A 26,591-nucleotide genomic window follows, 5' to 3' on the forward strand; every position below is an offset into this window, starting at 1 on the left:
TTGGATATATTTGTTGAAGGGTACAGGAAATAGCGCCCAGAGAAAAATCAACGAAATCTTGGCGAGCATGGATTACACGCACGTGCCCTAGTACATATTCTAGTCTACAAGGTAAATATTAACGGCTCTGCATACGGTAAAGGTCCAAAACATGTTGATTAATAGTATGAACAGATGTAGTCTCCATTTATACCTTCCTTTGTGAATGGCCCATCCCATTGATCAGGCTTGGGGTATGGGGGCTTATTCGTTAGGTATATGTAGTAGGTCGGAACAGCCCGGACGCCAACAGTGAACTGTGTCTTTGAGATGATTTGTAGTCCTTGGGGCTAATTTTGACAGGTTGACAGGCTATGACGTGGCGTCTGGGCCATTATATGTAGTCACCTTATTCTTCACGGGGTGTCACTCGGTTCTCAATCTAAACAAGAAAGGTCACCATTGGCAATCTCAATTCCCAAGATTGAATAGCAGCACCAAGCGGGGAAACGTGCTCTTAGTTATTGCCTTCCCCATCCTCGTGCGAGCGATCATTTATGATATCTCCATGCTTTGGACTAGGAAACAGCCCTCTTTATAGCAACTGTTATTATCAGGTAGACCTCCAATAGCTGAGAGCCTGTCACTTAAGAATGTGAGGTGTTTAATATGGGTTTAATGCACCGAACGCAGATTCTTGCATATCAATATAAAGATTTAGCCCCGTTTACTTACTAGCTAAACCACTAGAAGCCCTTGCACTTATTAACTCTAAACTTATCGGATAGCTCTATGTTTGCTTGAGTTGGATATTGATGGTACATAAGACCAACCTCTCCTGGTAAGTATTTACAATATATATTTAGTGCATATACCAACTCCGACTCTTCCGCACTCACTCAGCTGAACCTACCTACAAAGTTTTGGGCTCCCCCATCGGCGGTGCTGGTGTCTGCGCCGGTGCGGTACTCGACACATCCGGAGTTTCCTATTAACGTCTGTTAGCATATGACACAAAGCCTCACATCTCTACCACTTCAAAACCCACCTCCTCAAAGTCTTTCGGCGAATAAGCCGGTCTGTCTCCACTTAAGTCCACATCCGCGTCGGTCGCTGCGATAGCCTGTGCCTCCTGCCACGCATAATATCGCTCTGTGAGGGCATGCTTAATGCCCCGCTGCGTGTTTTTAATCTGCATAGCCCTTCTTCGTGCCTCGTGGGCACCTTCACCGGGCTTGAGGCGTTCGCGCTCGATTCGCTGCGTCAACATTATGTTGAGTTCCTTTGCGCATACCCACCACAGCTTATGGAGGTCTTCCCACGACTTTGCACGGAGTTCCTCAACGGTCCAGGCACGACCTGGGAGCGTGGTTAGGAACCGCCTCAGCCCAATTGTTGAATGCCCACATACCATGTTCGCTATCCTCTAACGGCGTCGGCAGCGCCTTCTTATCGGCGAAAAACCCCCACAATCCATGGTCCGGGTTGACCTCAAGTTTGTCCTTGTGGTCCTCCAACTTGACCGGCTCTGGTAACGGGAACTTTGCTGCCGCGAGGGCAATCTTCTTAGGGGAGCGTCGTAGAGCGGATACGCCTCGGAGCTTGGAGCGGTCGCGGTTGAGTCGTATAAACGCGGAGGAGGCGGTGGTTGAGAATGAGGTGGCATTGAGGGGGGTAGTGACCGCCCGGAGGCAGGGACGCAGGATGTGGTTTGACATGGTGATGTGGAGGTCTTAATGCGGTGGTGGGGGGTGGGCTAAGAAGTTGGAAAAGTTTGAAGAGCCGCAATGCATGCATGCCAAGATATTGGTGGGTATAATGGGTCATAGAGTGTCACTCGACAGGATCGCCAGTTAAGCCGAACTCGAATCTGGTGGCAACCTATGTAGTGTCCACCATGAACTATAACCCACATTATGGTGTCTTCTTAATGCCGAAATTCAATATAACTGCATATATATATCTATATGTAACTTTGATCGTTAGGATTGGGTTTTCGGGTATGTGGCACACCATAATATACGAAACCGATTTCTGCCTTATCTTTTATATTACACTAAAATTCTTGGTTCCAAAAAAGGGTCAATATGACATACGTATTTTACGTCTATCTAACTACATAAGTACATGTACGTCTAATGGTATTGTTACAGTCTGATATATAATACATGTATATGTAAGTAATACTCTAAAACTCCGACTGCTATTCTTTAACTTTATGAAACCAACTCCGCGAATAGCAAGCATGAACCACAAAACCTCCACGAGTGCTATATATATATACTGGAGTTTAAGATATACATACCCAGTCAAAGCACGTGTGCGTAGTCCATATGTTTCTGATAGAAACATCCTCTAACTAGTCGTTAAGAAGATCCTTTATATCGTCTATCCTGGCCTGTCTTTTCTCATCATCATTCATCATCCCCAATGACGACGCAATGAACTTCTTCTTTGCCTGTATCTTGTTGACCATTCTCTCTTCAACGCTCCCCTCAACAATAAACCTATGGACGATAACCTCTTGAGTCTGCCCCATCCTATGAACCCGATCGATTGCTTGCGCCTCTACGGCAAAACTCCACCACGGGTCCATCATGAAAACTCTCTTCGCTTCCGTCAAGTTAAGTCCGACACCCCCGGCTCTGAGAGATATTATGAGAACTGCAGCGCCTTCATATGCCCTGAAGTTATCAATGGCAATTGTACGTTGTTGTTGCTGCATTGAACCATCAAAGCGGAAGAATGTGATTCGTTCCCTTGTAATAACGTTAGAATATATATAAGCACATATTATTCACCTAACCGAATTCTTTACCTTTTTAACGCAGGCTCAATAAGATCAATGAAAGATGTGAATTGGGAGAAAACAGTGCTTTTTGTGTTTGGTTCCTCCTTTCTTAGCTGCTTTAGCTTCTTAATCAAAGCTTCAATTTTTGCCGATGACCTGGAATTAACCCGGCGAAGGGTTATCTCCAACGGCGACATGTCTTCTGTACTGCTGTCCATGGTTTTGTTCGGTTGATGCCGAATGACCTCGAAAAGATCTCGTTCATTTATCGCTTCGCGGCAGATGACGCACTTTGGTACCTCCTCTTTCTCTCTGCCTCTCTGCTATCAATTTAGAATCATTGCTCACAAGCGGGGTTTGGTGGTTCATACCTCGATCACATTCATCCAGCATTCTTTACAGGCCGCATGATAGCACCCAGTAACAGTCATATCATCCATGGGGGCCGAAAAACAGACTGGACATTCATGCTCTACCTCGTCCCGAATTTGCTTGAGTATTTCTACGCCATATATATTAGAATTTTCTTCGTTTTGCTGATCTGAGAACCGATCGATGAGTTCATTTAGGTCCATATCGTCACTAAAGCCCTTTGCTGCGTCATATGCGGCTTCAGCCACCAGTTCATCTTCAACGATCTCTTTTTTCCGGATCAGGGTCGGATGACAACATGATTGACGAAGCCTTAATATTTGCGCAAGGATACTAGTGTATGATTTCATGAGTGTACCTGCCTTTAATAGTTTAACATAACCCTTACACGTTACTAGAGAAATATAGCATACCTCAAGATTATGTGCAAGGGATTGTTTTGCTCGGTTTCGAAGATGATCATATACCTCTCTTTCAGCTCTCGAAAGTACAATCTTCTCGATAATGATTTTTTTAGGGGGTAAAGGAACCAAAGGCATCCCATCAGGCGTTCTCATCTCTTTGGTTCTCCTCAGTACAAGTGGTTCCAACACGGTTTGGACAACATCTAGAGCTCGTAGAAAATCTTTGGCCTCAAAAGGAACGGTGATGAATGTCTTCCAGAAAGAGAAATTGCTCCAAGGCTCGACCCGTAAAAATCTCACTAGGCTGAATAGATCTTCTAGCCGATTGACGATAGGTGTACCAGTTAGAACCCAGCGGTGCTCGGCGCTGAGTTCATAGCAAGCTCTTGCCGTTTTGCTTGATCTTCCTAGATGTTAATGTCATTCGAGGTCTGAAGATGGATCCATTCATTCACCTGTTCTTGATGTGGTGCCCTTCATCCAATATAATTCTGAAGAATTTTACTGAAAAAAGCCCGCCATGAAGCCCTCGATTACCACCCGTCTTGGAAATTTGTGTGTATTCCGAAAGAACAGTCCCATAACTCGTAATGATCAAATTCGGCGCAGTGGCAGCGTTTTCGGCACTACAGATGTTCTTCAAAGAAACCTTCTTTTCAGAGCCATAATAGATCAAAGTCTCGAGAGTACCGGGTTTTGAAGCTGCCTCTGCTTCTGACTGCCACTGGGATAACAAGCTCATTGGGGCAATGACAAGCGTTGTACATGGTGCAGGCTCCACCTCGCTCGATACTTTCCGAAAACTTGGCAATTTCTTCTTCTTGGAGGAAAATTGCAAGCTGTTCGCAAGGTCGGACTTATGGGAATGTATGAGACTAAGCATCTCAATTGTCTTTCCGAGACCCATCTCTAACCTTGGTGTTAAAATACTTCTTTCAAAAAAATTCAGAATTGACTAAGCATACCATCCGCCAAAATACCACCTAAACAATTTTGCTCCTGCCGTGGAAACTCGAGTGAAAGCTCACCAGAATACGGATTGACGTAGAACTTATCCTTACCAATAACTCTAGGAAGCTTGGCATCGCTTTCGTCCTTGATAGGCCATATATACTCTTCCCATAAAGGGTGCATGGACTCGTCATCCCGCTCAGAGATATTCTTCTCCTTGTTGAGAAACCAATGAAGTGCTTGCTTTTGATACCTTCGAAGGTCCATCGCAAATGTGTCTGCGGGCTCTGTCTCAGGGTAATCAAAATCAAATGATTGTGCCTTTCCTATAGATATGATAGATGTCAACAAAAGCTTACACATTACCGTGTACTCGAAAGGCCACAAACGGTACAATTGATCAAGTTGGTCCTGCTCCAACTCTTTTCCTTCTTCTTTTTCCCCCTCTGAGACTTCTTTGCCCGCGCTACTGGCCGCTTCGGGCCCAGCCGCTTCGTACTGTTCAGCCATCTCAGCAGCCTGTAGGATACCAGCTCTTTTGTGTTTGGTGGTGGTGGCATTTGTTGCAGACGGCTCGAGATCTATCTCCTGGAACAGCCTTACCAATGCTACCTGTCTTAAGCGCAATGCTTTCTCATCATCTGTCTCTTTTGCAGCAAAGGTATCTGCAGCGCGATTCGTATCAATTGGTTGAATGTTTCTTTGTTCAAAGCCTCTCCTTAGCATGAAACACCTCAATTGAATATTAATTGTATCATTTGTTCGAATTTTATCCGGTGCATATACGCATAACCCTTCGAATGAGCAAATATGCTGGTCGATAAGAGTAGATACGAAGGCTGCAGTGTCTTGCGGCAAACGCCCAACCTCTTCGCCCTTAGAATTGGTGAATCGAACTACAATATCTTGAGTTTTTCGTTGTCTCATCGGAGGATTTCTTCCGGGAGCAACTGGCCCTTCGCTTTCCGTCTCTTTCTTTCCCTTTGTTTTTCTTGCAGTAGCCTTTCTTGTAGCGGTTGTTTGCGAAGCTTGTCTTTGCCGTTCAATTCTTATAGATTCTCCATGGGAAATCATACCTGTGCCACTTTTTGTTGCCCAACCAGCGACGCCAAAAGCACCGATATACCTTTTCTCAGGCATTGATATCAAGTCTCCATTTTCGTGAACAGGCTCCACTTGAAGTAAGTTTGCAACTGATAAGGATTCTACGGATTTCGATGACTCCTTTCTTTTCCGAGATGGGCCAAGGGTTAACAAAGACCGAGGGGCAGTTGCAGTTTTCCAGGATCCATCAAAGTACCTGTTCATCCAGTTAGCTATAATTCTTTTTAGGAACTTGCTAAAATCTAACTTGCATATTAATGGCCCTCTCCATATCTCCACCGGACACATCCTCCAATCTCTTTAGTATGTCCGGCGACAATTCCTCTCCTGTGAAAGCGGTAAACACTTTTGGATCAAAATTAGAACTGGAGCCAGGCTTGGACCCATCCAAAATGGGCTCTCCAGCTATTTGGTATGAGGAAAGAGCTTGTGTGTCTGGATTGGTAGTAGGATCTGTCACAGGCTGAGCCGGAATTAGACCAGCAGTTTCGGCACACCGTCTACGTTTCTGTGGGGGAGAATCGGAGATTTTCATGGTATGTGGCGGTTGCATCTCAGAGCTTGCAATAAACACGAGAAGACGTGTTAAGCGCGGCAATTGGTCGCGTCGCGTTGAGCTTATCTAACATAGAAACACAATAGTCTTTTAGCTGCGCGAGTTGAACAGAAAGTCCAGCAGGTTGGACAGAAAGTCTGTTTTAGGAAGAGACTTGCAGTCGTTCAACCAATAAGATGTGCAGGACTTTTTGTCGAAGTGCTCCAACTCTTGCTCTATTGTTCCTTGTCTAAGAATCCCTTCCAACACCTCCTCTCCATATGTAATTGTACTCGTAATTTGATAGCGTCCGTGAACACAACTGGGTTGCATACCCGCCAAATCCTGCATGAGGCTCTAGATTTTGGTGTATGTAGACCCAGCTATGTTCACAAACGCTATGGAATTACGAGTACTTACTCTAGGTGCAAAGATGTACCTATATGTAGTACCGGGGGTTGTGGGTTAGTCTGACTTAGCACACTTTTTTGGCATATGATTGGTTCAAGCTGCAGAAAGTGATACTTGGCGCCAGAAAAAGTACTTGAATAGGCTGCCCCCCATCTTTTGCAACGCAACCTTCAAGACCGCAATTTGACTGTTGTTTTCACTCAGATTCATCAGAAAACACTCCCCACAAGGGCTTATGAGCTCACAATATTAGCTAGAGGAAGCTGGGAGCCAGTGCTATTCTGCAGTTATTTTTTTGTATTTTTAGCAAAATATTTAGATTTTTGAGTGAAGATATATGAAAGTTCTTTAGACTTTTTTCCCCCATACAAATTTGGTGCGCTAAGGCCGGTGTGATTGATGATAATTGGTTGCCATTCGTGGCTCCCATATAAAATCCCTGACTTTTCAACCAATGAAGTAGAGTTCTTCACATTAATGGTGAACACCCGGTACATGTACAGTATCCGGTAGAATTATTGCGAAAGTCAGAACTAAAAGGGTGGGTTTCTTGGCCCGTGCTCACTGCAAAAATTCCTTTGAGGGCCAATGGGACTATCGGGTCACGGAAAACCCACTTTCGCATTAATTCTACCAGAATCTGTATGTCCCATTATATTTAGCCATCACCACTTCTTGATTCGATCACGTGACCCCCGAGGACTTTGGCACAGACGTCATAACACTGATGACTAAGTATGCACTGTTACGAGGCTTAACTCTTAACACTGAATTGCACTTATCATCATGTCCCATCACTCATCTTCCTCCTTACAAATAACGAAATGCAACGATTTTATCAGCTAGACTATGAGAATTCAGATTGAATACTTTCAAAACTAATGGGAAATAGTGGTGGTTGTTTTGGAGTACTTGCTCGTTGGAAATTTACAGCCTCAAATAATGAGCAATAAGCATGAGTCAGGCGGGGTCACCCAGCGCGTCATATTCATCCCCCTACCCTATGAAGCTCCCAGTGTTGAATTGACTCAACAAAGGTGCGCTCAAAAATCATCAGAGCCCTCTATAAAGGTACCGACTCTTTTCCTTTTATCTCCCTATCACATTGATATATCTATTCCCCAGCATTCGTGCTAATTTGTCTCACCTTATAGACCAATGATCCTACGAATACTGCAGACCTCCAAAACCAAATCTTTCGGCTAATTGCAACATAAATATCTTCTCCAATAAAAACACCCCATCAACAACAAATCATGTCGAACGTACGAGCGGACAAGCAAATAGCACACGAAAGGCGCCGTGCTGGCGAGGTGGCACTCAGTGACTTTGCCGACTACGTTGAGAAGCAGACTCGACTACGGAAACCAGGTGGCGATATAACACACAATGACGAGCATGACGAGTTGAGCATTCTTGAGACATTGGGTCTCTCTGATGATACTCAACCTAGTGTAGGAATGAGGGATCTTCTTCTTGGCCCCCAGGAGGAGAATGGTCCCAAGCTCAAAGAGCTCATAGCTTCTAGAATTGCAGAAGGCCGAGGAGAGACTTTGTTCGACGTAGGGCTTGATAACACAACTGAAGAGCCTATGGGCTTTACTAAAGAAGAGTATGAGCTTGCGATGAAATCAGTAAAAGCCGCTGTCTTAGAGCTCAAAGCATCTATAACAGTATTGATTACACATAATTTGGGGCTTGATGGAGAAGAACCATCAGACGACAAGGGTGCTAGCTCAATGCTACTAATACGAAAACAGCCAGAGTCACTAGAGGACTTGCTCGAAATTAGAGTGGCAGTGGTTGGAAATGGTAAATATTTAATCTGGGTACTAAACGTCGAATAATGCTAAACAATTGCAAATTTATAGTCGACGCCGGAAAATCTACCATGTTAGGTGTATTGACCAAAAACACCCTAGATGATGGACGAGGGCGAACTCGTGTAAATCTATTCAGACACAAACATGAGATCGAGTCTGGCCGAACCAGCTCCGTTGGTATGATATCAAACAACTAATATTTTTCAATTCTAACTGTTCGGCGAAGGGATGGAGATTCTTGGTTATGACTCGGAATCAAACATAATCGGCAGCAATGATCCGGGTCGAAAGCTCAAATGGGAGGAGATTGGTAACCGCTCTGCCAAAGTGATATCCTTCACTGATCTTGCTGGTCATGAACGGTACTTGCGAACCACCGTTTTCGGTCTACTAGGAACTTCTCCGGACTATGTTATGCTTATGGTTGCTGCAAATAACGGTCTTATTGGCATGTCCCGCGAGCATCTTGGTATTGCACTGGCATTAAATGTCCCCGTCCTCGTGGTGGTAACCAAGATCGACATCTGCCCCCCACAAATTCTCGAGCAGACTATGACTCAGATCACAAAAATCTTGAAATCTCCAGGTGCACGCAAAATTCCTATATTCATAAAAAGCAAGACGGATGTTGTCAACACCGCCAAACAGTTTGTCAGCGAACGTATTTGCCCGGTCTTCCAGGTATCTAATGTTACTGGTCAAGGGTTGGATTATATCAGAACGTTTCTGAACATCTTGCCGTTTCACGGAAAATTCGACTCAAAGTCGTCGTTCGAGTTCCATGTCAATGACTGTTTCTCTGTGCCCTTTGTAGGAACAGTGGTTTCTGGTGTCGTTAAGAGCGGCGTGATTCACGCTGGCGATCCAATTCAATTAGGGCCGGACAGCTTGGGAAACTTTATACAAACAACTGTCAGATCTATCGAACGGAAACGGATAGCTGTTCCCGTCTGCTCTGCGGGTCAAAGCGCTTCATTTGCACTCAAGAAAGTCAGACGCCGTGAAGTTAGGAAAGGGATGGTTGTATTGCCTCGATCTGAAGTCCCTCCCAAAGCACATATGCGCTTTGTTGCCGAAGGTATGTCATGCTGTTTTAGGTCTAAATATCAAGATTGGTAGTTGACATACAGTTTCACTGCAGTCTTGATCTTGTCCCATGCAACTACTATCAAGCCAAAATACCAGGCCATGCTACACGTCGGTCCCGTCAGCCAGACCTGCCGTATTATTGACATAGATCGCGATCTTATGCGTACTGGTGACAGGGCTATTGTCGCTTTTGAATTCTGTCAGAGACCGTGAGTTCCTTCTTCCATGAATTTAGATTCTTGGCAATCATCTCACATGAGTTCTGTATATAGGGAATTTCTCTGTGTTGGTGACAAGCTTCTCTTCCGTGAGGGTCGGACCAAAGGGCTAGGTATAGTTAAGTCCTTAGACTATGATAGTACAGTCCCTTTGGTTAAAGAAACCTGATCTCTTTCCCTTGCAAGGAGAAAGTAGTTATCTTTTTTTTTCTTGATTTTAAACGTTGTGTAATAATTGATTTTGATTTGATTTTGATTTCTCTTCCCTTTTACTTGGACGCCTGGTACACCTGGTCTTATGTCCATTCTTTCATAAATGCATCTGTTGGTTATATTTGAGTCTTTTAAAATTCTTCTTGCCGCGTCAATTAAACACTAATGTACAGTACAGTTGCAAGTAGTTCTATGAATCTTTTGTTGTTCATGTCTATGAGATACCCTCAGCCAACCGTGCAGAAATAAGAAATCTACATGAAATGGTTAGAGGCCACTGGCCATACGAGGTAGATGCCTAGTTTAACGCCATTGATAGCTATATTCTCACTGTGGCACCGCAGATTAAAACACTTCTATGAACGGCGTTGAAATTGTCATGTCTACCATAGCTGTTACTAGCTGGCCATAGTATTAACCATTTTATGTGGGGATATATAGAGTAAAGGGTGATAGCTGTGGGGTATAAAAGCTGGAGGCGGGGTGTATAATTCCCAGACATGAAGGAATCATACCCAGCACGGAAAGCAGTGTTGGTACGAGAAAATTGGAGACCCTTAGTACTAGCTGAAATCTGCTATCCTAAGGAGCTACCAGTACGTACGGCTAGGCATAACCGTTTCTCGTTAGTATCGAGTGATAATTTATGACGGTCTTCAAGTGTTCTCTAACTTCATCGTTGAAGAAAACGGATCCCTGACCATGGATAGAAACCTCCCTACAAATCCTTCTATTTACTGCATACATGTAGCTATATATGGGCGACACAAATAGAGCTGTGGGGTTGAGCGAGACGCAATGGCGAGGCTTGGCGTTTTTTCCTTAGACGTATGTAGAAATCTTTGTGGGCCATCCCCCGGGTCTCGCCAAAACCTTCACCGCTCTAAACGGACGAAGTAGCCTTATAATTTATTGCCCTCGCGCCAAGAAACCATCAAGTTTCTCAACCGCATCTTCTCCTCTTCCCCGCCAAATATGGGATCAATTGTCTGGAAACTTAACTCCCAGAGTTGCAGGCGGGTCAGCCCGAAGTGTTGTGCCACAATTACATACTCGTTCGAAATGGTTGAACAAAAAACCCCCACGTCATCCGTCTAAGTACTGTAGTTAGAAAATAGCTTTGAGATGATAGAGTTTCAAGCCAGCTGAGTTATCTAGCAACAGAAAATACTAGAAAGAGACACACGATTACCAATATATTGATACCCGTACCCGTGCCAAAATAACCTTGGAGGTAAGTGAGGTGCGAGCGCTAATATTCTCCTTGCTGATTTTCTCTTACCAGAAACCTCAGCTGGCTTAAACACTCAAATCGAAGAAGTGTGAAAACATACGCATAGAATTAGGGGGCACTGCTTTTCCACCCACCAATCACGGAAATGATGATCTTGGAAGGATCCCGTTATCATTTTGGCGTGTACGTTGCATGAAATGCAAAGCTCCAATGCCAATTTCCTTTTGGATATCTCTGTGCGAATGGCATCTGAAACATGAATGACATGACCAATTCTGCCCGGTTTAAAGGAAAGAAGGACAAGCAATTCTTCGTCACTTGATGTCTTTGCAGCTTCTGCAAAGTGAAGCGTTACTCCTAGCCCGTTTTCTCGTGCTTTTGCAAAGACTTCACGAAATATCGTGACATCACCTTTCTGCAATCTCTTTTATTAGTACATGTAGTTAGAACTCAACATGCATCCGCGGTCTACAGCATTCTATACTAACCAAAGGATCGCCACAAAGATCAACTCCCACAACACCCCGATGCTTGTAGCGAATGGCTAAATCAATACATCCTAAAGCCTTTTGAAAAGAATCGCGGCGATCAACAGAAAGCAAAAGAAGGGTTTTCATGGAAGTTGATGCGTCTTTTTCGTATTGCTCGATGCTCTCAAGGACAGTCTCAACATATTGCTCCTTCGACATCCCGGTCTCTTTGAACTCTCGTGGAGTGGTACGAAGTTCTAAGTATGCAACACCATCGGCTTCAAAGTCCTGGAGAACTCTCTTGGTGGAATATCGGACACTTTGAACGTCGTTACAAAGCTGGTAGATATATTTTGAAAAAAGAGGGAACTTTCGAATTCCACGAAAAGTAAGCCCTGGCCACCATGATAACATACCAGGTTATACATATCATACAAATGTCTCGAGGTCATAGTCAACTTTTCCCGGTGGAATTACGATCATGGGGTCTTCCAGCCCGATACTGGGCTCTGCTTCCTTGCGTTTTTTGTATATCTCATGGAGGCACTCGCGAGTTATACTTCCCGATAAATGGGCATGAAGTTCCTACGTACAACACGATCGTCAGTCCTGTTTAGATCTTTGATAAACGGAGTTGGAGAAATAACAATCTTTGGTAGTTGTTTGCAGAAAACCTCTAGTTCCTCCATTTTGACTGACATGACGACCACTGCGGGCTGAGCCTTTTTTTGTTTTTACTACTGAGGTTTAGTTGGGAAGTCTCGTCTAGACCAAGCGCAAGCATACAGGGATGGGGGCGATGAGGCTAACAATGTTCTGGGGTTGGTTATTATTTATCCCAGGCACATACTCTTTCAGGAGGGAAGCTCCACATCGGTGGATAAATAGTTTGTCATCCGTCCCCATAAGCTGTGTTTAGCTTGGTCTCGCACTCCCACACTCCAGATGTAGAAGAGGAGGAAAGATACATGCAGCTGCTCTTCATAAGATAGCTTCAGAGAGATGAGGGCATTCCGGATATCGGTTGACCTCGGATTTAATCGGGTTGGTCAATATGTATAGGCTGTACCTACATAAAGTACATACCTACCACTGCAGAGCATAGGTGAATAGAGGACATAGCTTGTAGATCAAGCAAGTGCTCTACAGCTACATAGAATTCGTGGTACTTGTTACCTACTGGACGTTGTTCATGTGGGTACTACACACTTACTTTCTAACCAAAACTGTTTGAGTCTCGGCCGGCAAGATCTACACAGCCGCGAAAAAGTTCGCGTCTTCGTTTACAAGTGTGGGCCTGTTGAATCCCTTTATCCTTCCCGGTCGCTAATTCGCCCGTTCACACCTCGCTCCTCCCTTTGCATCTGCATCGCGACATCGTTCGCTCCCTCCCACCCTACCTTAACTCTTCTTCATCCAGTCTTCCTTCAGCCTTCCATCTGCATTCCTCGTTAGTTAGCTGCTGCTCTTCCTTCTCCTGCCATTTCCCTCATCCTCATCTTCTCTTCCCATTCCAGAAGAATCTCTTGTCAGAAACGTTTACTTGAACGGCAAGACAAGATTGAGTGCTGCAGCCCCCGTTACCGACATCCCTACACCAGCTAATTTCCCCTTTTCATATTCACCTTACCTCTTCCCGTAGGCACTAGGCGTCAAGCAAGACAATATTGCATCGCGCCAGCTGCTAAATTCCCAAGACTCCCAATTCATCCATCCATCCCCTTTCCTCCTTCCCACCCCCTCCCCTTCCCCGAATCTCATCCAACCAAACCGTCTTGAAAGACGTCTGTCAATCTTTCTTTCCGTGAGGCGTCGCTCGTGGGGTACTACTCTGTTGTTCTTTGTTGTCATAATAGTCCATTCGCTCTTTCTACCTTTACTTTTAATTTTTTTTGAACGAGAGAAAAAAACCTCAGCCTTTCCCTACCAAGCATACCTTCTGGGAAACAAAAGGTTTAACTTCCTTTCGCGACAAGCAAGTGCATTCCATTAACCTTCGGAGGAACAGCGCCGCTCACTCATCCAACACTATTACACTATACAATCATGTCCGATATTCAGGATAGAATCGCTGCTGCTAGGCGAGAGGCTGAGGGGCTTAAAGCGAAGATTAAGATCAAGAAGGAGGAGCTGGCAGACGCTGATTGTAAGCAAAATACACGATTTGAGTTCCATTTTATATTGAAGTGAGAACGGCGTGGCTGACCACTATTCAAAACTACAGTGCGCCAACTGGCGAAAGAGACACTTGAACCCCTACCACGTACCAATATGAAAGTCCGAAAGACACTGAAGGGCCATCTCGCAAAGATCTATGCGATGCATTGGTCAACAGACAGGAGACATTTAGTGTCAGCCTCACAAGATGGTAAACTTATCATCTGGGATGCTTACACCACCAATAAAGTGCATGCCATCCCACTCCGCTCATCATGGGTGATGACCTGTGCGTACGCTCCTAGTGGGAACTATGTTGCATGCGGTGGTCTGGACAATATTTGTTCAGTTTATAATCTTTCTTCAAGAGATGGGCCCACACGTGTTGCACGTGAGCTCTCTGGGCACTCTGGATACCTCTCGTGCTGTAGGTTTATCAACGACAGGAGGATCCTCACATCGTCCGGAGATATGACCTGTATGCTTTGGGACATCGACACGGGTGCCAAGATCACGGAATTTTCTGACCATCTTGGGGACGTAATGAGTCTCAGTATCAATCCAACAAATCAGAACATATTCGTTTCTGGTGCTTGTGATGCCTTTGCGAAGTTGTGGGATATCCGTACTGGAAAGGCTGTTCAGACCTTTGCTGGTCATGAATCGGATATCAATGCTGTTCAGTTCTTCCCTGACGGAAACGCTTTCGGAACTGGTTCTGACGATGCAACTTGCCGGTTGTTTGATATTCGTGCTGATAGAGAGCTAAACACATATTCGGTGAGAACACTCGTCTTTATAATACTTTTCAGTCGGGGCTAATTTCCGAAACTATTCTTAGTCTGATCAAATCTTGTGCGGTATTACATCGGTTGCGTTTTCGGTTTCAGGCCGATTACTGTTTGCGGGATATGACGATTTCGAGTGCAAAGTGAGTATTGGAACTTATTTCAACATCCCTAGCAACACTCTAAACCCTTATGTCCAAAAAGGACACTCTATCTTCAATGATTTCAGCCGCTAACGCGTTTCCCTACTAGGTATGGGATGTGCTTCGTGGAGAGCGTGTGGGAACCCTAACAGGGCACGACAACAGGGTCAGTTGCCTAGGGGTCAGCAATGATGGTATTAGTTTGTGCACAGGATCATGGGATTCTACTGTAAGTCTAGTGGTCCGGTCACTCCCAAAGATGATATCTAACCTTTATCTAGCTTAAAATTTGGGCGTGGTAATCCTCCATACGGCTATCAGGAACATTTTTTTTCAAAAAAACAAAAGGCTATTGATTGGATGACGAGAAAAAGTTGTCTCTGCTGGCAATTAACGAACTGGCTCGATCTATCACCCTCGGTATTTTTTTTTTTTTTGGTCGGGGAGTAGGAATTCATTGGCTACTATTTCTATTCGTTCATTTTCTTTTTACTTTATATCTTCCCCCATTCTACTTCTAGCAGCAATCATTAAGTCCTTATTACCTGTAACCTATGTTTTCCCACTTATGGCTCTCATTATTTGTCTTTGTGCGCGTTGCTAAGTTTGCTACGCCTATCATGTCCGTCGCCGAGCGAGTGTAGTACTGAGTAATATTTTTCCCTTTTTTTTCGAGCTGCAAGAGCACGAGGCCTCGGAGTTTTTCTTATCTTTGATTCCTTCATGTCAAGGCCGTTACTCTAAGTAGCCAGTAGTAGTAGGCATTTACAGTTGTTTGATCCTTCGCATAATTAGACAAACAACCTGATCGTGTTGAAATGCCAAAACCCAAAGGGACAGAGGATTGTCTATATATACCAGGCTTGCTATGGTCCGAGCAGAGCCGTTTGGCGTTCTAAAATAGCCTTTGCGCAAAGCTCCGGCAGTGCAGATGTCAAAGAACGCCTTCCGTACTGGTCTCATATTTCGTGATCGGGAATTTAGATTGCTGCGCGCCGACACTGTGCATTGTTTCTACCTGGCTTCTAGAAGGGCAATCCTGCACCATCAACCCCTGGCCAAAAGCCGCCTCTTCTTATTCCACTCTCCTTTCCTGTGGTGATAAATCCAATGCAGGTATGTGGTTCCGTTAACTTGGGGGGCATGCACCAGAAAAGTAGCTGGGTTATGGGGAAGGTGTTCAACAAGCACTTCCTAGGGTCTCCGGTACTGTAGTCAGAGATGTAGTTACAGAGTAAGGATCTCCCCAGCCAAATGAGCATAAAACGGGCAATGCATCCGGTTTCATAATTCCCTAATAACTACATGTACCAAGAAGTAAGCAAGCTTGAGAGAGTTCGAATGGAGCAGATTCATGCTGTTTATGAGTATGTATCTTACGATAAATTTCTTGGGAGACCCATATTATTTTCTGCATCACGATACTGAGAAGCATACCTAAATATATTGTACCTACATATATGTACATATGCAGTACTCTAGTTATCTGAGTTTTTCTTGGGACGGTACATGTATGTATGAGAGGTCGTGGCATGCCACATACCCCTGGCACCTGTGATCTTTTTTTGACAGGCACATCCTCCTGCACAAGCGAACCGACGGTAGGTCAACCCAAACTCGAAAAAAGCAAATTTGTGATCCTTGCTGAACAATGTGTGGTCAGCGTTTCAGAGGGGGGTTCACCGCATCATCATACATCCCCTCCCCCCTTTCTCATCCAATTGCTTAACTTTATCGCCTTAACCTGAGATCAAAGTTTGGGGTATCAAGGTTATAGTCTAGGCAGTTTGAAAAAGCTTCCTTCGAACCAAGCTACTCAGGCAGTGGTTGTTTCGGAAGATTTCATATTCGCACGAATAACGAAACAATTGTCAACACACATCCATAAACAACATACCGGCATAAATACCTACACATACATCAATTTCTCATCGTTCTCCCTAGATAGGTTGTTTACTATAATTTATTTACGGTAGGGCGCGCCACTACACAGCATATCTACTAACGCCCACGTTCGGTGACGTTCCTGCTTTCTAGCCCCCTGCCAGAACCTGCCAGATCCCCGCTCTATTCTCCTACCACACCACCGCCCCCCTTCAATTCTCCGCCCCACCCAATACTCATCTTCCTCCCCTTGTCCTCGTCCATCAAGTAGACACACTACACACTTCACCACCCAGAGTAATAAAAAAAGAAACAAACCATGGATGAGCTCGAATCAATTAAAAGTGCTGCATCCCCCGCCGCTCGCCGTCATCCAGAAGACGTCGACTCGGATGATTATAGTGACCAAGAAGATTCTCACTTAAACCACGAAAACGGAAAAGACGAAGACGGCGACGACGACGATCCAGAAGATATTGAAATATCTGCTGCAGGACTTTCTAGAGATATGCCATCCTTTAAGCATACATCGAAGCTTTCGCTGTCAGGGTCATTCCAGACTGTATGTTGACATCTTCCTCCTACCCCAATACTCTTCATTCTTCGCCTCTTGTATTGTGCCATGGCTAACCTTACTATTAACTTAGGGCGTTAAAGGAGTTCTCGCAGATGCTGTTTCTTTTGAGTCGGCCAGGCGACGGGAGCGTACGGCCAGAGCATCTCCGGCTCAATACGCGGGCTACACTGAGCCCGCAATGGCTGTTTCGCCTCCAAAACGCCGGGAAAGTGATGGGGAGAGCGGCAGTGACGATGATTTTGTCAAGATATGGCGGAAAAACCGATTGGCGGAACTTAAAACAGGTGTTGCGACCACAAGGAGGCAGTCTCCAAGTAAACGAAAGTATGGAAGGGTTGAAGCTGTGGATGCAGCGGGCTACTTGGATGCTGTTGAGCGCGTCTCATCAGAAACTATTGTTGTTGTGACAATCTATAATGATTCGGTATGTACACACCTGCTCAAATTTAACACATAGGCGAAAAGAAAGGGGTAAATTTCTTCCTTGAATGAGAGTTTCTGACGAAGAAAAAAGTCATCGGAAAGTCAGTTCGTAGAAGACTGCTTTAATACACTGGCCCGCCGCTATCTGACAACTCGATTTGTCAAGCTTCATTACCGAGAAGCCGAGTTTGATCCCGAAGTCGTGCCCGCCGTACTTGCGTACAAGGGTGGTGAATTGTTCGCGAACCTTGTCAGGGTCGTGGACGAGGTTCCACCAGGCAGAAGTTTGAGCACCGATAGCTTGGAGCTGGTTCTCCGAAGGTATATGACTTCCGTAGGCAAGAATCACGTAGTATCACTCTGCTAACTTTCGTTGTCACAAATAGAGCAAATGTCTTACACGCGGATTAGGGGATAGGCCTGGCTCTTCTACTTAGTAGATTCTGGACATAATGATATGAGATGGCAAGCTTAGTGTTTGAATCGGTTTTCTTTTTAGTCTTCGTTCTTGCTTTCGTTCGGTGTGGGGTTTTGTATTGTACTAGGGTACATATGTACTCTCGTTTTATTGTCTTCATATACTTGTTTTTTTTATTCTTCTGATATTTGGATACCTATGGCGCTATTGGGGCAGGGGCTATGTTTTGTAGTGCGTCAGGCACACCGGGTAGTTTTTCTCTTTTCACATTTCAGGGTAAAATATACTATCCCTTCGTATCTTAACCCCTTTGGACGAAGATTTAACCCTAGATGATATTTCTACATTACATTTGATCCCTCTGGCCTAATTTGAGGCTTTCAGATTCGAGATTATCGTATAAATCTCTGTCATATGCGATGAAATGGAGTCCTAGAAGCTTGAGACGCAGGTGAGGGAGATCATCAGGCTATAGTATAAATAGTTAGATTCTTCGCTTGAAAACGGGATCAAAGCCCAAAAGTGACGGCGGAAACTTATCCTCGGGGAGGGGTAGTAGATGGTTAATTGGTCGGACGAACCTGGTTAAAGAATCTCAACACCACCTTCCAATGTGCTCCTACACTCAGATGTTCCACTAATTTAAAGACTTTCTTCTTCACAAGGATGTTTTTACCCCAGTTGTGTTCCAGCAAATGCTCAGCCCATCTTCTTTGATCGCCTGGCGAAAATTTCTTCCACTCATCAAGACTAATCTCTTTAATATATGAGATTAAATATTTGCCGTAATATCTACATAAGTCAGTATAACTATTGCCTTAATATCTTCACATGGGTCAGTAGCTACTCGATATATTGGGCTAAACTCACAGCCAGTTATTACTCGTTTTCTTGATGAATATATGGTATTTTTTCCCCACCTCCTTCTTCAACCAATCAGCCACATATATCCCACCATCCAGACCCGGCGCCGTTGGGAGTAGGTGGTTTAAATCACGAATTAAAGCCATATAAGACCCTGCTTTATACCGTGTGACGCGGTTTGGATTGATATTGCACCATGTCCCCTGTGTTTTCCCGCCAATTAAATTTGATATTTCCATTCGACCAAAAGTCCTAGAGTTTGCAGGAATATTCAGACGATTTCCCGGAACTAACTGGGAGGCTGTAACGGGCTCCTCTATTTCGGAATCGCTATTGGAAGCCTCATAATAGGGAGTATATATCGGGCCACCAGCCTTACGTTGTGGAGTCCGACCACTCGCACTTGGTGCTACAGGAGTTCGACTCCCTACAGCATGACCTTCTGCAGCTCCAAGGCCACTTGGAGCTGTGAGAGCTTGACCCCTTACAGCTTTACTTTCGACCCTGGAGCTATCTGGTGTCGCTAAAGTTTGGCCTTGCGTGGTTCGGCCCTGTGTGGTTCGGCCGCCTATAGCTCTAAAGCCGCTCGCGAAACCATCTAGAGGTGCGACAGTTCGGTCCGCTGTAGTATGACCTTCTGCAGCTCTAGGGCCACTCGGGCTCGGAGCTGTGAGAGTTTGGCTCCCTACATCTTCACCTTCTGCAGCTCGAAGGTCATCGCCTGAGCCATCCGGTGTCGCCAGAGTTCGGTCCTGTGTAGTCCGGCCTTGTGTAACTCGGCCTTGTGTAGTTTGGCTACCTATGGCTTTAGAGCTGCTCCCGGAGCTATTTGAAGCTGCGACAACCCGGCCCACTGCAGCTTTATCCCCTGCGGTTCCCAAGCGGCTTTGAGTCGAAGAAGCAGTGGCCGAGGTTCGAGCTTCAAGTTTTATGGCTCGATTCCTAGCCCTTCTTTGCAATAGCCTTTCCTTCCTCTTCACAAGGCCATATTTCTCGTCGACAAGTTTCTCCTTCTTATTCCTAGATTCCTCCAGTCCATCCTCATATGTTTTGAGGAGGTTTGCGTATGTTTCCACGCCATCGCCGAATTCCTTTATCTCCTCGTTGGTCTTCTTCATCCTCTGTTCTAGCTCCTCCAGATCTGTTGTTACTAGACGTTAGTCGGTTTGTACCTATTTTGAAGCTACTTACTACTACTAGTAGTAAGTAGAGCGGAGTTTGTTTCTTGATGCTAGAGTGGAAATTGAAGCTCACCTCTAGAAACAGCTTGAAATTCTGGTCCATAGCTATCCTCGTCATCTTCGTCATCTGAAATAGGTATAGTATCTTGTATTTGCGCGAGTGTAGGCATGTTGTTGAGCTCATGCGAGGTGTAGAGTACATGTAGGTAATTTACGGCGTTACCAGTTTTCGTGTTACAGACAGGCTAACCATGTTGGGGAATGATCTTCGCCCGGGGGGGGGGGGACACACTATCTGGCGAAGTCTGGACAGCTGGACTGTCAGGAGGGTGAATGATAACCGTGGCTTTGGATGCTAAAGATCTTCAGAGGCTAATAATTGGAACCGTCAACTAGCGGCGTCAAAAAAACGGCGATAGTGTAAAAATTGTATCTACCACTAAGCTGTTCCTTTTTGGCAAATTTATAGTGAATCACAAGGGACAAAGGGTGATATCAAGTTCAATTACCACAACCCCAAAAAACCCTGGCCCGTGGGCCTCCCTACCACTACCTTTTATTTCTACTCCCCCACCGGATACGTAAACAAGCCCAATTTCTTTTTTGTCGTGCCCAAACAAACCACTACTGCCTGCTCTCCCCCGAAGCCAGATGCCCACAGAATGAAAAGAAAGAAAAAAGTGACTAAGATTACCAACTGAGAATAGAGATAGAGGGTAAAGGAAATAGAAGTTAAAGAATACGAATCAAGAACCAGGCGGGTGATGGATGGTAGTAATTGGGTAGGAGAGAGGGAAAAAAAGTATAACATATTGTACAAGACCCAGGCAGAAAAACTTCGCAGAAATTGCGCCGCGAAAATATCCAGTATCCTACTCCAGCCCACACCTACTTCCACTTCCGTCCCCGCCCGCTTTTCACGGGATCCAAGCTCGATCATCCTCCTATTGTTTTTTCTAGGTCTTGCAAGCACTTCCCCAATGTACTACCCCGTCAATTCTTGAGAATTATGACTCTGGCCGGTTCAAGTCAATCGTGATATTTTGGGGGAAGGGAAAGGTCTATCCGTTCAATTAAACATCGACCCCACATTCTTGGACAAACTTCCAGAGCATTTGTGTAAGATGTGGGGGTAGCGTATATAAATCAACATGAAATTCCCCTTGTTCAACATCATTTTTGATGTATGTATCGGGGGTTTTGTTGTCGTGCACCATTTGGACGACTTGGAGTAAATGCTCCTCCTGAAGCTTTTGCAAACCATCTGCCAGCTTCTCCATATCAAACTACAGTGCGGCGCGATAGGTTAGCAAAGGGGAGCGGTGTCTCTATGTTTTCGTCGAGGTTGGAGCTCTTACAGCACGCTCGCTTCGCGACTTCTTCTTAACCCTCTCCTCGCCGTCGTTCTTACGTTTATCGCGTTTCGTTACACCATTTTCCTCTGGCGGCGCTGAATCTGCGCCTGGTACGGGCCCAGAGAGAGCTAGTTGTTTGAGGAGGTTCGGGCGTGGATTCGTGAATGTCTGCGCAGAACTTAACACACAATGTCCAAGTGAATATTTGGGAACTACTCACCACCGTGTGGATAGATTCATATTTGTTCTTCTGAAAATTCAGATCATGGCGGATAGGGTGATCACCACCTTTGTCCACACCATGAAGAATAATCTCCATGTCGAACTCACCCCATCCTTGCTCGGAGAGCAGAAATGGTGGCTTTTTTAGAACTGCGCACATAACGTTAAAACAAAGATTTCTTTCCTTCAACCCTCTCCGCAAACTCAAACGCAATGGGTGTTTATATACGAACCCCTTGTGGGATTGGTGAAAGTCGGATGTAACTTATATGTTACTTTATCAAAGAGGCTCGCGGACAGTTCCTCCCCACCGGGTCCTAGGACAAAGATGCGAATGGACCATTCTCGCATCGGGAATCCATCGTTCGCGGCCACATCGGTTCTAAATATAGGGAAGGCTGTTAGCTCTTTTTTCTAAATAACTGCAATTATACGCGCAAGTAAAGAGAAAGCAAAAGAGTAGAGAAAATAGTTAACATACAGAATCGCCTGATGCGTCACAAGCTTCACTTTCCGAGTTACCTAGGAGTCGCCAAAGCCTTATTAGCTCCACGTTCAGTTTCGTCGCTCGTCTCTCCAAGCAATCGCGTGTGCGCGAATAATGACCGCGTGTGCGCGTCATTATTGTCCGCATTGCTCTCGATTGTCCTTCACTTTCCTGCCAGAGTCGGGAAGGAGACGCGGAAAAAAAAAAAACGAACACACCTCTGTCATTGCGAGGATGCACGGTCTAATGAGAAGTTCAAAGGTGATCGGATTAGGTAGTGGGGGGCGTGGTGGAGGACGCGATGGTTGCTCTCAGTGATTTTAGCTCCGGGAGGTGTAGTCACAGTTCTCGGTGCAAGCTGTCAGGCCGTGTCTAGCTGGTTCTCGAGGTGAACGGGTTGATTGATGTGGGGGAAAGAGGAGCGTTGTTATTTGTTATGGCGGGTTTCGGGTCTTGGCAAGTCACGTGCCAGGTGCCACGAAGCGCGCCTCAAAGTCACCAGGTAGACAGTTCCACATCATGGAGCGTCACTCGTTAAAGCATACCCTTGTTCAATCCACCACAAGTTACACCCACAACACCGACACAATTATAGGAAAGTGGAATATTTGACGAGTTTGAAACCTTTCTATTTGTGGCTTTTATTTATTTATGTCCCTTTTTTTTTCTTTTTTCATCAATGCACCCCCTGAGGGCAAGATCCATTTCCAAAGTCATCATCTTTCCCCCAATTCTCCGTAGCGCCTGGCAGTATAAACGAAATAAGTGAATCAATCAAGACATTAGAATCATATCCACCCCGTTTTGGAACCCCCGAACTATTCCAATTAGCTTATCCTATCCGAGTGACTGCACCGAAATCACTCACCTGTGAATGTGCATATACACCTTTACTATATCATGCTTTGAGATACAGATACACACACAGTGAAGGCATTCGTATCCAAGGAAGATGATCATGAAGAGTAGAGAAAGAAAATACCAATAGAGAAAGAAACACAATAGCAAAACGACAACATAAAAAAACCTGACACCAAACCAATCCTTTCCAGTTGATCCCCACACCCAAGCAAAAAACGGAGACATAAGAAAACAAAGAGAGACAATACACATGACCTAAGAAAAGACGACGGATAAACCTGCCACCCTAATGGAACGTAATAATAAAAAAGTCCTGCATCAATAAAAAAAAGTCTGGTGTCAATATACTTCTCATCTCCGCAACCAACCGCGCTTCTTAGCTTCCGCTGTGGTCTCAGCCATATCTGCGACCTTCTTTTCCCAAACGTTCTTTGCCTGGCGCTGGGCTGTCTGTACATAGACCGAAGGGGGCGCGGAGTTGAAAAGACGCTTGACATTGATCTCCCGTGTGCCTCGGTAAATCTTTGAAACGCCTTTGGTAAGCTCTCTAGCCTTTGCAACCACCAGGCCCTTGACCTCCAATGCCTGTTGCCCTGCGATTTGGCTGAAGTCGCTTGCGATGCGGTTTGCGTCCGTCTTTGCCTGTTCAATGAGAGTCTGTAACTCCGTCTTCTTCTGCCCAGCAACCTTCTTCCATCCCGAAAGCTTAAGCCATGGAGACCCAAAGTCAACCTCGAGGGTTTCCTTCATCACAGGCTTTTGCTTCGTCCAGAGCGAAACGTTCATTAGACCCCAAGCCTCCTCGGCATCCAGCTTCAAGGTATAAACCCCATCGAAAGGTTTCGAGAGCTCGGCTTCGATCTTCGCACCGCCTCGGGTAACCTCGACGAAAAGGGCTGGCGGTTTCTTGAGAAGCAAGTACTTTTGCGGAGGACGTACAAGTATATGATTGTCACCGATGACATGAATGCTGAATTGGTCAGATTCGTTCAACGAGAGCAATGATGAGTCATAAATAAGACTCGAAATGTCCATCTTTGGCCCGCATGCTGTAGAAATACTTGGGGCAGACTGCATCGCGGTATAAATAGACGTAAATGCCGAAATTGATGTGGGGATGGCCAAGGTTGCCGTAGAGGAAGCCGTGATCGCAGTAACAGCCTTGATCACAGTCTCTGTGACGTCCTCCACTTCCATGGATGACTTCGAAAACTTCATATATGCGATTGCGAACGTCGCACCAGCAAGCCCACATACAAACACCCAACCAACAAGGAACAGCTTCCACAAATCATCACGCTTCTGCTCACGGATCCAGTACAAGGAGCCCGTAGCGCTACCGTCTTGACGGTGAGGGGTTTTTTCTACATCTCGCATTAATGGGTTGAACAAAGCGGAGGAGGACGTACGCGTTCTGCCAACTGGCGCTGGAGAGATTTCCTGGCTTGAAGAAATGCCAGTGATACAAGCCAAGTTTCGGTTCAACTGGCGAACATCGAGATTGAGGAAAGTGGACAGATCAACAGGAAGACGTTTATGCACCAAGTTACCATATTTCGACTCCGATTGGGATTCGAGACACATATGCACACTTCGCGTGTCGAGGGCGAAATTCTCGGTGGGCTTATGATAAAGCGTATTCTGTGAGATAACAAGAGTCGGGACGGAATGCCTAGCCATGAAGGACCTTGCATAGACTCTGGTCATTCTTCTTTGTGTATTATCGTCATCCGAAGAGAAGACGACTGCAAGGTGAGGGAGCTTCCATCCAGGAGTTGTGATCTCAGGACCATCCTCGCCATAGGTAGATTGCACCGACTGATTACCGTTCAACCATAGGCAGATGGTGTCCGGACGACCCTCCCGTTTGGAAGACTTTGCAGTGGTACACACGTCTACAGCCATCTCCACGCCGAAGGACTCGACAAGTTCGACCTCAGGTGAGCAGCTACGAGTTCCGAAAGAGGAAACAGGAATGACATTGAAACGGGAACCTTTTAATCCAGATTCCCAAGAGCTTAGAGAGCTTGTCGATTCTGTAATGGGTACAGCCAAGGCACCACCTAGCTTTGTAATTATGTCATCCTTGGCCACTGTGGATCCGATATAAAGAACACGGAATGGTTCATTCATGATAAGCTGAGACTTGCTCATAGTCTGGCGGACGGTAGCAAAAAGCTTTGTTGGTGGAGGTTCTTCGATCCGAATGTGAGTATTGATCTCGCTAGTCTCAGCCTCGTTGAAGTTGCAGATACTGTGGCTGACCGAGATTTGTTCGCCGGCAAACTCTTCCGGTTCCTCAAAGGTAATCTGCTCTGAGATTGATCCGTCCGATTTCATGGTCATTCCACTACATTCGAGGGGCTGCTCGTCTAGCCCACCGAATGCTGGGATTCCTGGATGGGGATCGTTATGTTGTGTCTCGACAGGAAACTCTGCGAGAGACTCAGCATCTTCGGCAGATGCACTGTCTTCTTCTTCTTCACTGTTATCGTCCAAAGAAGCAACCGATGATGCATCATCTTCATCATCTGTAAGGAGGGTAGAGTCTGTGAGGATCTCATAGGTACTTTCCCCCATTATGCCATCGCCGTCCTCTGAATAGGTCGGCATTTTTTCTTTTTTCAAAAGAGCCAAAATTTAAAGATGGGAACTTTCAAGGGATATTTATAGAGTTATATATCTGGGGGGGTAAGTTGCTGTATATCTAGTGACGTGGGACACAGCTGGTTTGTAGAGCCTTGTTTTTTGGTCAGTAACAAAAGAACAAGATAACGGTTTATGGGTGGAGCAGCGTGAAGCGAGAGGACAGAGAAATACACCTTTGTGAACGTAGTAGGTAAATACGAAGAATCCAGGGTGTGAATCGGGGGGGAGCTTAGAGGTTGCGAGGGAAGAGGGAGGGAGATAGAGGGAGGGGTTTCTTTCCAGTGTTGTATGTGGTTCTGATTACGTCGGGACTTTGAGGCTCCTCGGCACGGAGAGGCAAAAAGTTACTGCCTTGTTGTTCAGAGTTGAGTCAGACAAGAGAAAATCTGAGAACGAAAGCTCAGGATTGCGAGAAAGGAATCGCCGCACAGTAATAGCTATTCAAGAGTTTCTGGTGGCCAACCGTAGCATGTAACAAGGTTAGACTGTCAGTTAAACGCGGGGCAAAGCAGGTCTATTTGTTTGTATTGCACACAACTAAAGTAGGTATTAGGAACTGTCTCAGAGATAAAAGTAGCTCAATAGGGATCTTCTTCGAAGGCAATAGAAACAAGCTGTCGGGCCCAGGCAGAATGGAAGAGTCTGAGTGCACAAAAGACAGCGAATACCGTGAGAAGATGAGGAGGAGAAGAAGAAGCACAGAGTGGGGAGAAGTGGTCCTTTCTTCTAAAAGGTGCGTATGAGCTCAGCAATGGTTGTTATGGAGCCTTGGAGGGGTAAATTACACCAGGTGAGCTGCAAGCTGCATCACGCCTAACTCTATGCAGCTAGGCCGTGTGTTATCGCAGTCCAGGATAAGGGTTACTCTCGCTGAGGATGGCACACGTTTACTGCGATATCTCGATTGACCATCTCGTTCGACTATAGCCGGTGGCTATCCATGACACAGAGGCATGGGGCGGGAGTCGACCGGCAGGTACCAGTTCGT

The 26,591-nt window shown here is 45.5% G+C and overlaps 9 protein-coding genes across 9 annotated transcripts; 3 read left to right on the top strand and 6 right to left on the bottom strand.

Moving 5' to 3' along the window:
• Nucleotides 1-892: 892 nt before the first annotated feature.
• H6S33_008439 (uncharacterized protein) lies at nucleotides 893-1,697 on the bottom strand (the record flags this gene model as incomplete). Its single annotated transcript, XM_044839787.1, has 3 exons — nucleotides 893-967; nucleotides 1,028-1,338; nucleotides 1,391-1,697. The coding sequence occupies 3 exons, from the start codon at nucleotides 1,695-1,697 to the stop codon at nucleotides 893-895; spliced, it is 693 nt and encodes a 230-aa protein (XP_044687984.1).
• Nucleotides 1,698-2,338: 641 nt separating this feature from the next.
• On the bottom strand, nucleotides 2,339-6,136 carry H6S33_008440 (uncharacterized protein; the record flags this gene model as incomplete). The annotated part of the gene is made up of 9 exons (XM_044839788.1): nucleotides 2,339-2,738; nucleotides 2,798-3,090; nucleotides 3,142-3,504; nucleotides 3,556-3,949; nucleotides 4,002-4,455; nucleotides 4,512-4,823; nucleotides 4,887-5,162; nucleotides 5,574-5,797; nucleotides 5,853-6,136. 9 exons carry the CDS (start codon nucleotides 6,134-6,136, stop codon nucleotides 2,339-2,341), a joined length of 3,000 nt encoding a protein of 999 aa, XP_044687985.1.
• Nucleotides 6,137-7,803: 1,667 nt separating this feature from the next.
• On the top strand, nucleotides 7,804-9,846 carry H6S33_008441 (uncharacterized protein; the record flags this gene model as incomplete). Its single annotated transcript, XM_044839789.1, has 5 exons — nucleotides 7,804-8,359; nucleotides 8,419-8,547; nucleotides 8,597-9,448; nucleotides 9,512-9,668; nucleotides 9,732-9,846. The coding sequence occupies 5 exons, from the start codon at nucleotides 7,804-7,806 to the stop codon at nucleotides 9,844-9,846; spliced, it is 1,809 nt and encodes a 602-aa protein (XP_044687986.1).
• Nucleotides 9,847-10,792: 946 nt separating this feature from the next.
• Nucleotides 10,793-13,584, bottom strand: H6S33_008442 (uncharacterized protein; the record flags this gene model as incomplete). Its single annotated transcript, XM_044839790.1, has 11 exons — nucleotides 10,793-10,984; nucleotides 11,225-11,548; nucleotides 11,613-11,963; nucleotides 12,030-12,179; nucleotides 12,242-12,316; nucleotides 12,685-12,743; nucleotides 12,808-12,845; nucleotides 12,995-13,033; nucleotides 13,225-13,339; nucleotides 13,425-13,464; nucleotides 13,531-13,584. 11 exons carry the CDS (start codon nucleotides 13,582-13,584, stop codon nucleotides 10,793-10,795), a joined length of 1,437 nt encoding a protein of 478 aa, XP_044687987.1.
• Nucleotides 13,585-13,640: 56 nt separating this feature from the next.
• On the top strand, nucleotides 13,641-14,775 carry H6S33_008443 (uncharacterized protein; the record flags this gene model as incomplete). The annotated part of the gene is made up of 3 exons (XM_044839791.1): nucleotides 13,641-13,740; nucleotides 13,819-14,531; nucleotides 14,593-14,775. The coding sequence occupies 3 exons, from the start codon at nucleotides 13,641-13,643 to the stop codon at nucleotides 14,773-14,775; spliced, it is 996 nt and encodes a 331-aa protein (XP_044687988.1).
• Nucleotides 14,776-16,885: 2,110 nt separating this feature from the next.
• Nucleotides 16,886-17,977, top strand: H6S33_008444 (uncharacterized protein; the record flags this gene model as incomplete). Its single annotated transcript, XM_044839792.1, has 4 exons — nucleotides 16,886-17,128; nucleotides 17,214-17,567; nucleotides 17,658-17,887; nucleotides 17,953-17,977. The coding sequence occupies 4 exons, from the start codon at nucleotides 16,886-16,888 to the stop codon at nucleotides 17,975-17,977; spliced, it is 852 nt and encodes a 283-aa protein (XP_044687989.1).
• Nucleotides 17,978-18,330: 353 nt separating this feature from the next.
• H6S33_008445 (uncharacterized protein) lies at nucleotides 18,331-20,199 on the bottom strand (the record flags this gene model as incomplete). The annotated part of the gene is made up of 4 exons (XM_044839793.1): nucleotides 18,331-18,453; nucleotides 18,566-18,776; nucleotides 18,855-19,989; nucleotides 20,103-20,199. 4 exons carry the CDS (start codon nucleotides 20,197-20,199, stop codon nucleotides 18,331-18,333), a joined length of 1,566 nt encoding a protein of 521 aa, XP_044687990.1.
• A 903-nt stretch (nucleotides 20,200-21,102) lies between these two features.
• On the bottom strand, nucleotides 21,103-22,320 carry H6S33_008446 (uncharacterized protein; the record flags this gene model as incomplete). Its single annotated transcript, XM_044839794.1, has 6 exons — nucleotides 21,103-21,315; nucleotides 21,388-21,552; nucleotides 21,605-21,756; nucleotides 21,840-21,988; nucleotides 22,088-22,128; nucleotides 22,312-22,320. The coding sequence occupies 6 exons, from the start codon at nucleotides 22,318-22,320 to the stop codon at nucleotides 21,103-21,105; spliced, it is 729 nt and encodes a 242-aa protein (XP_044687991.1).
• A 985-nt stretch (nucleotides 22,321-23,305) lies between these two features.
• Nucleotides 23,306-25,567, bottom strand: H6S33_008447 (uncharacterized protein; the record flags this gene model as incomplete). Its single annotated transcript, XM_044839795.1, has 2 exons — nucleotides 23,306-24,318; nucleotides 24,364-25,567. 2 exons carry the CDS (start codon nucleotides 25,565-25,567, stop codon nucleotides 23,306-23,308), a joined length of 2,217 nt encoding a protein of 738 aa, XP_044687992.1.
• Between the last annotated feature and the right edge of the window lie 1,024 nt (nucleotides 25,568-26,591).

Source organism: Morchella sextelata (assembly GCF_020137385.1).
Source record: "Morchella sextelata strain SCLS chromosome Unknown scls_26, whole genome shotgun sequence".
Classification (NCBI taxonomy): domain Eukaryota; kingdom Fungi; phylum Ascomycota; class Pezizomycetes; order Pezizales; family Morchellaceae; genus Morchella; species Morchella sextelata.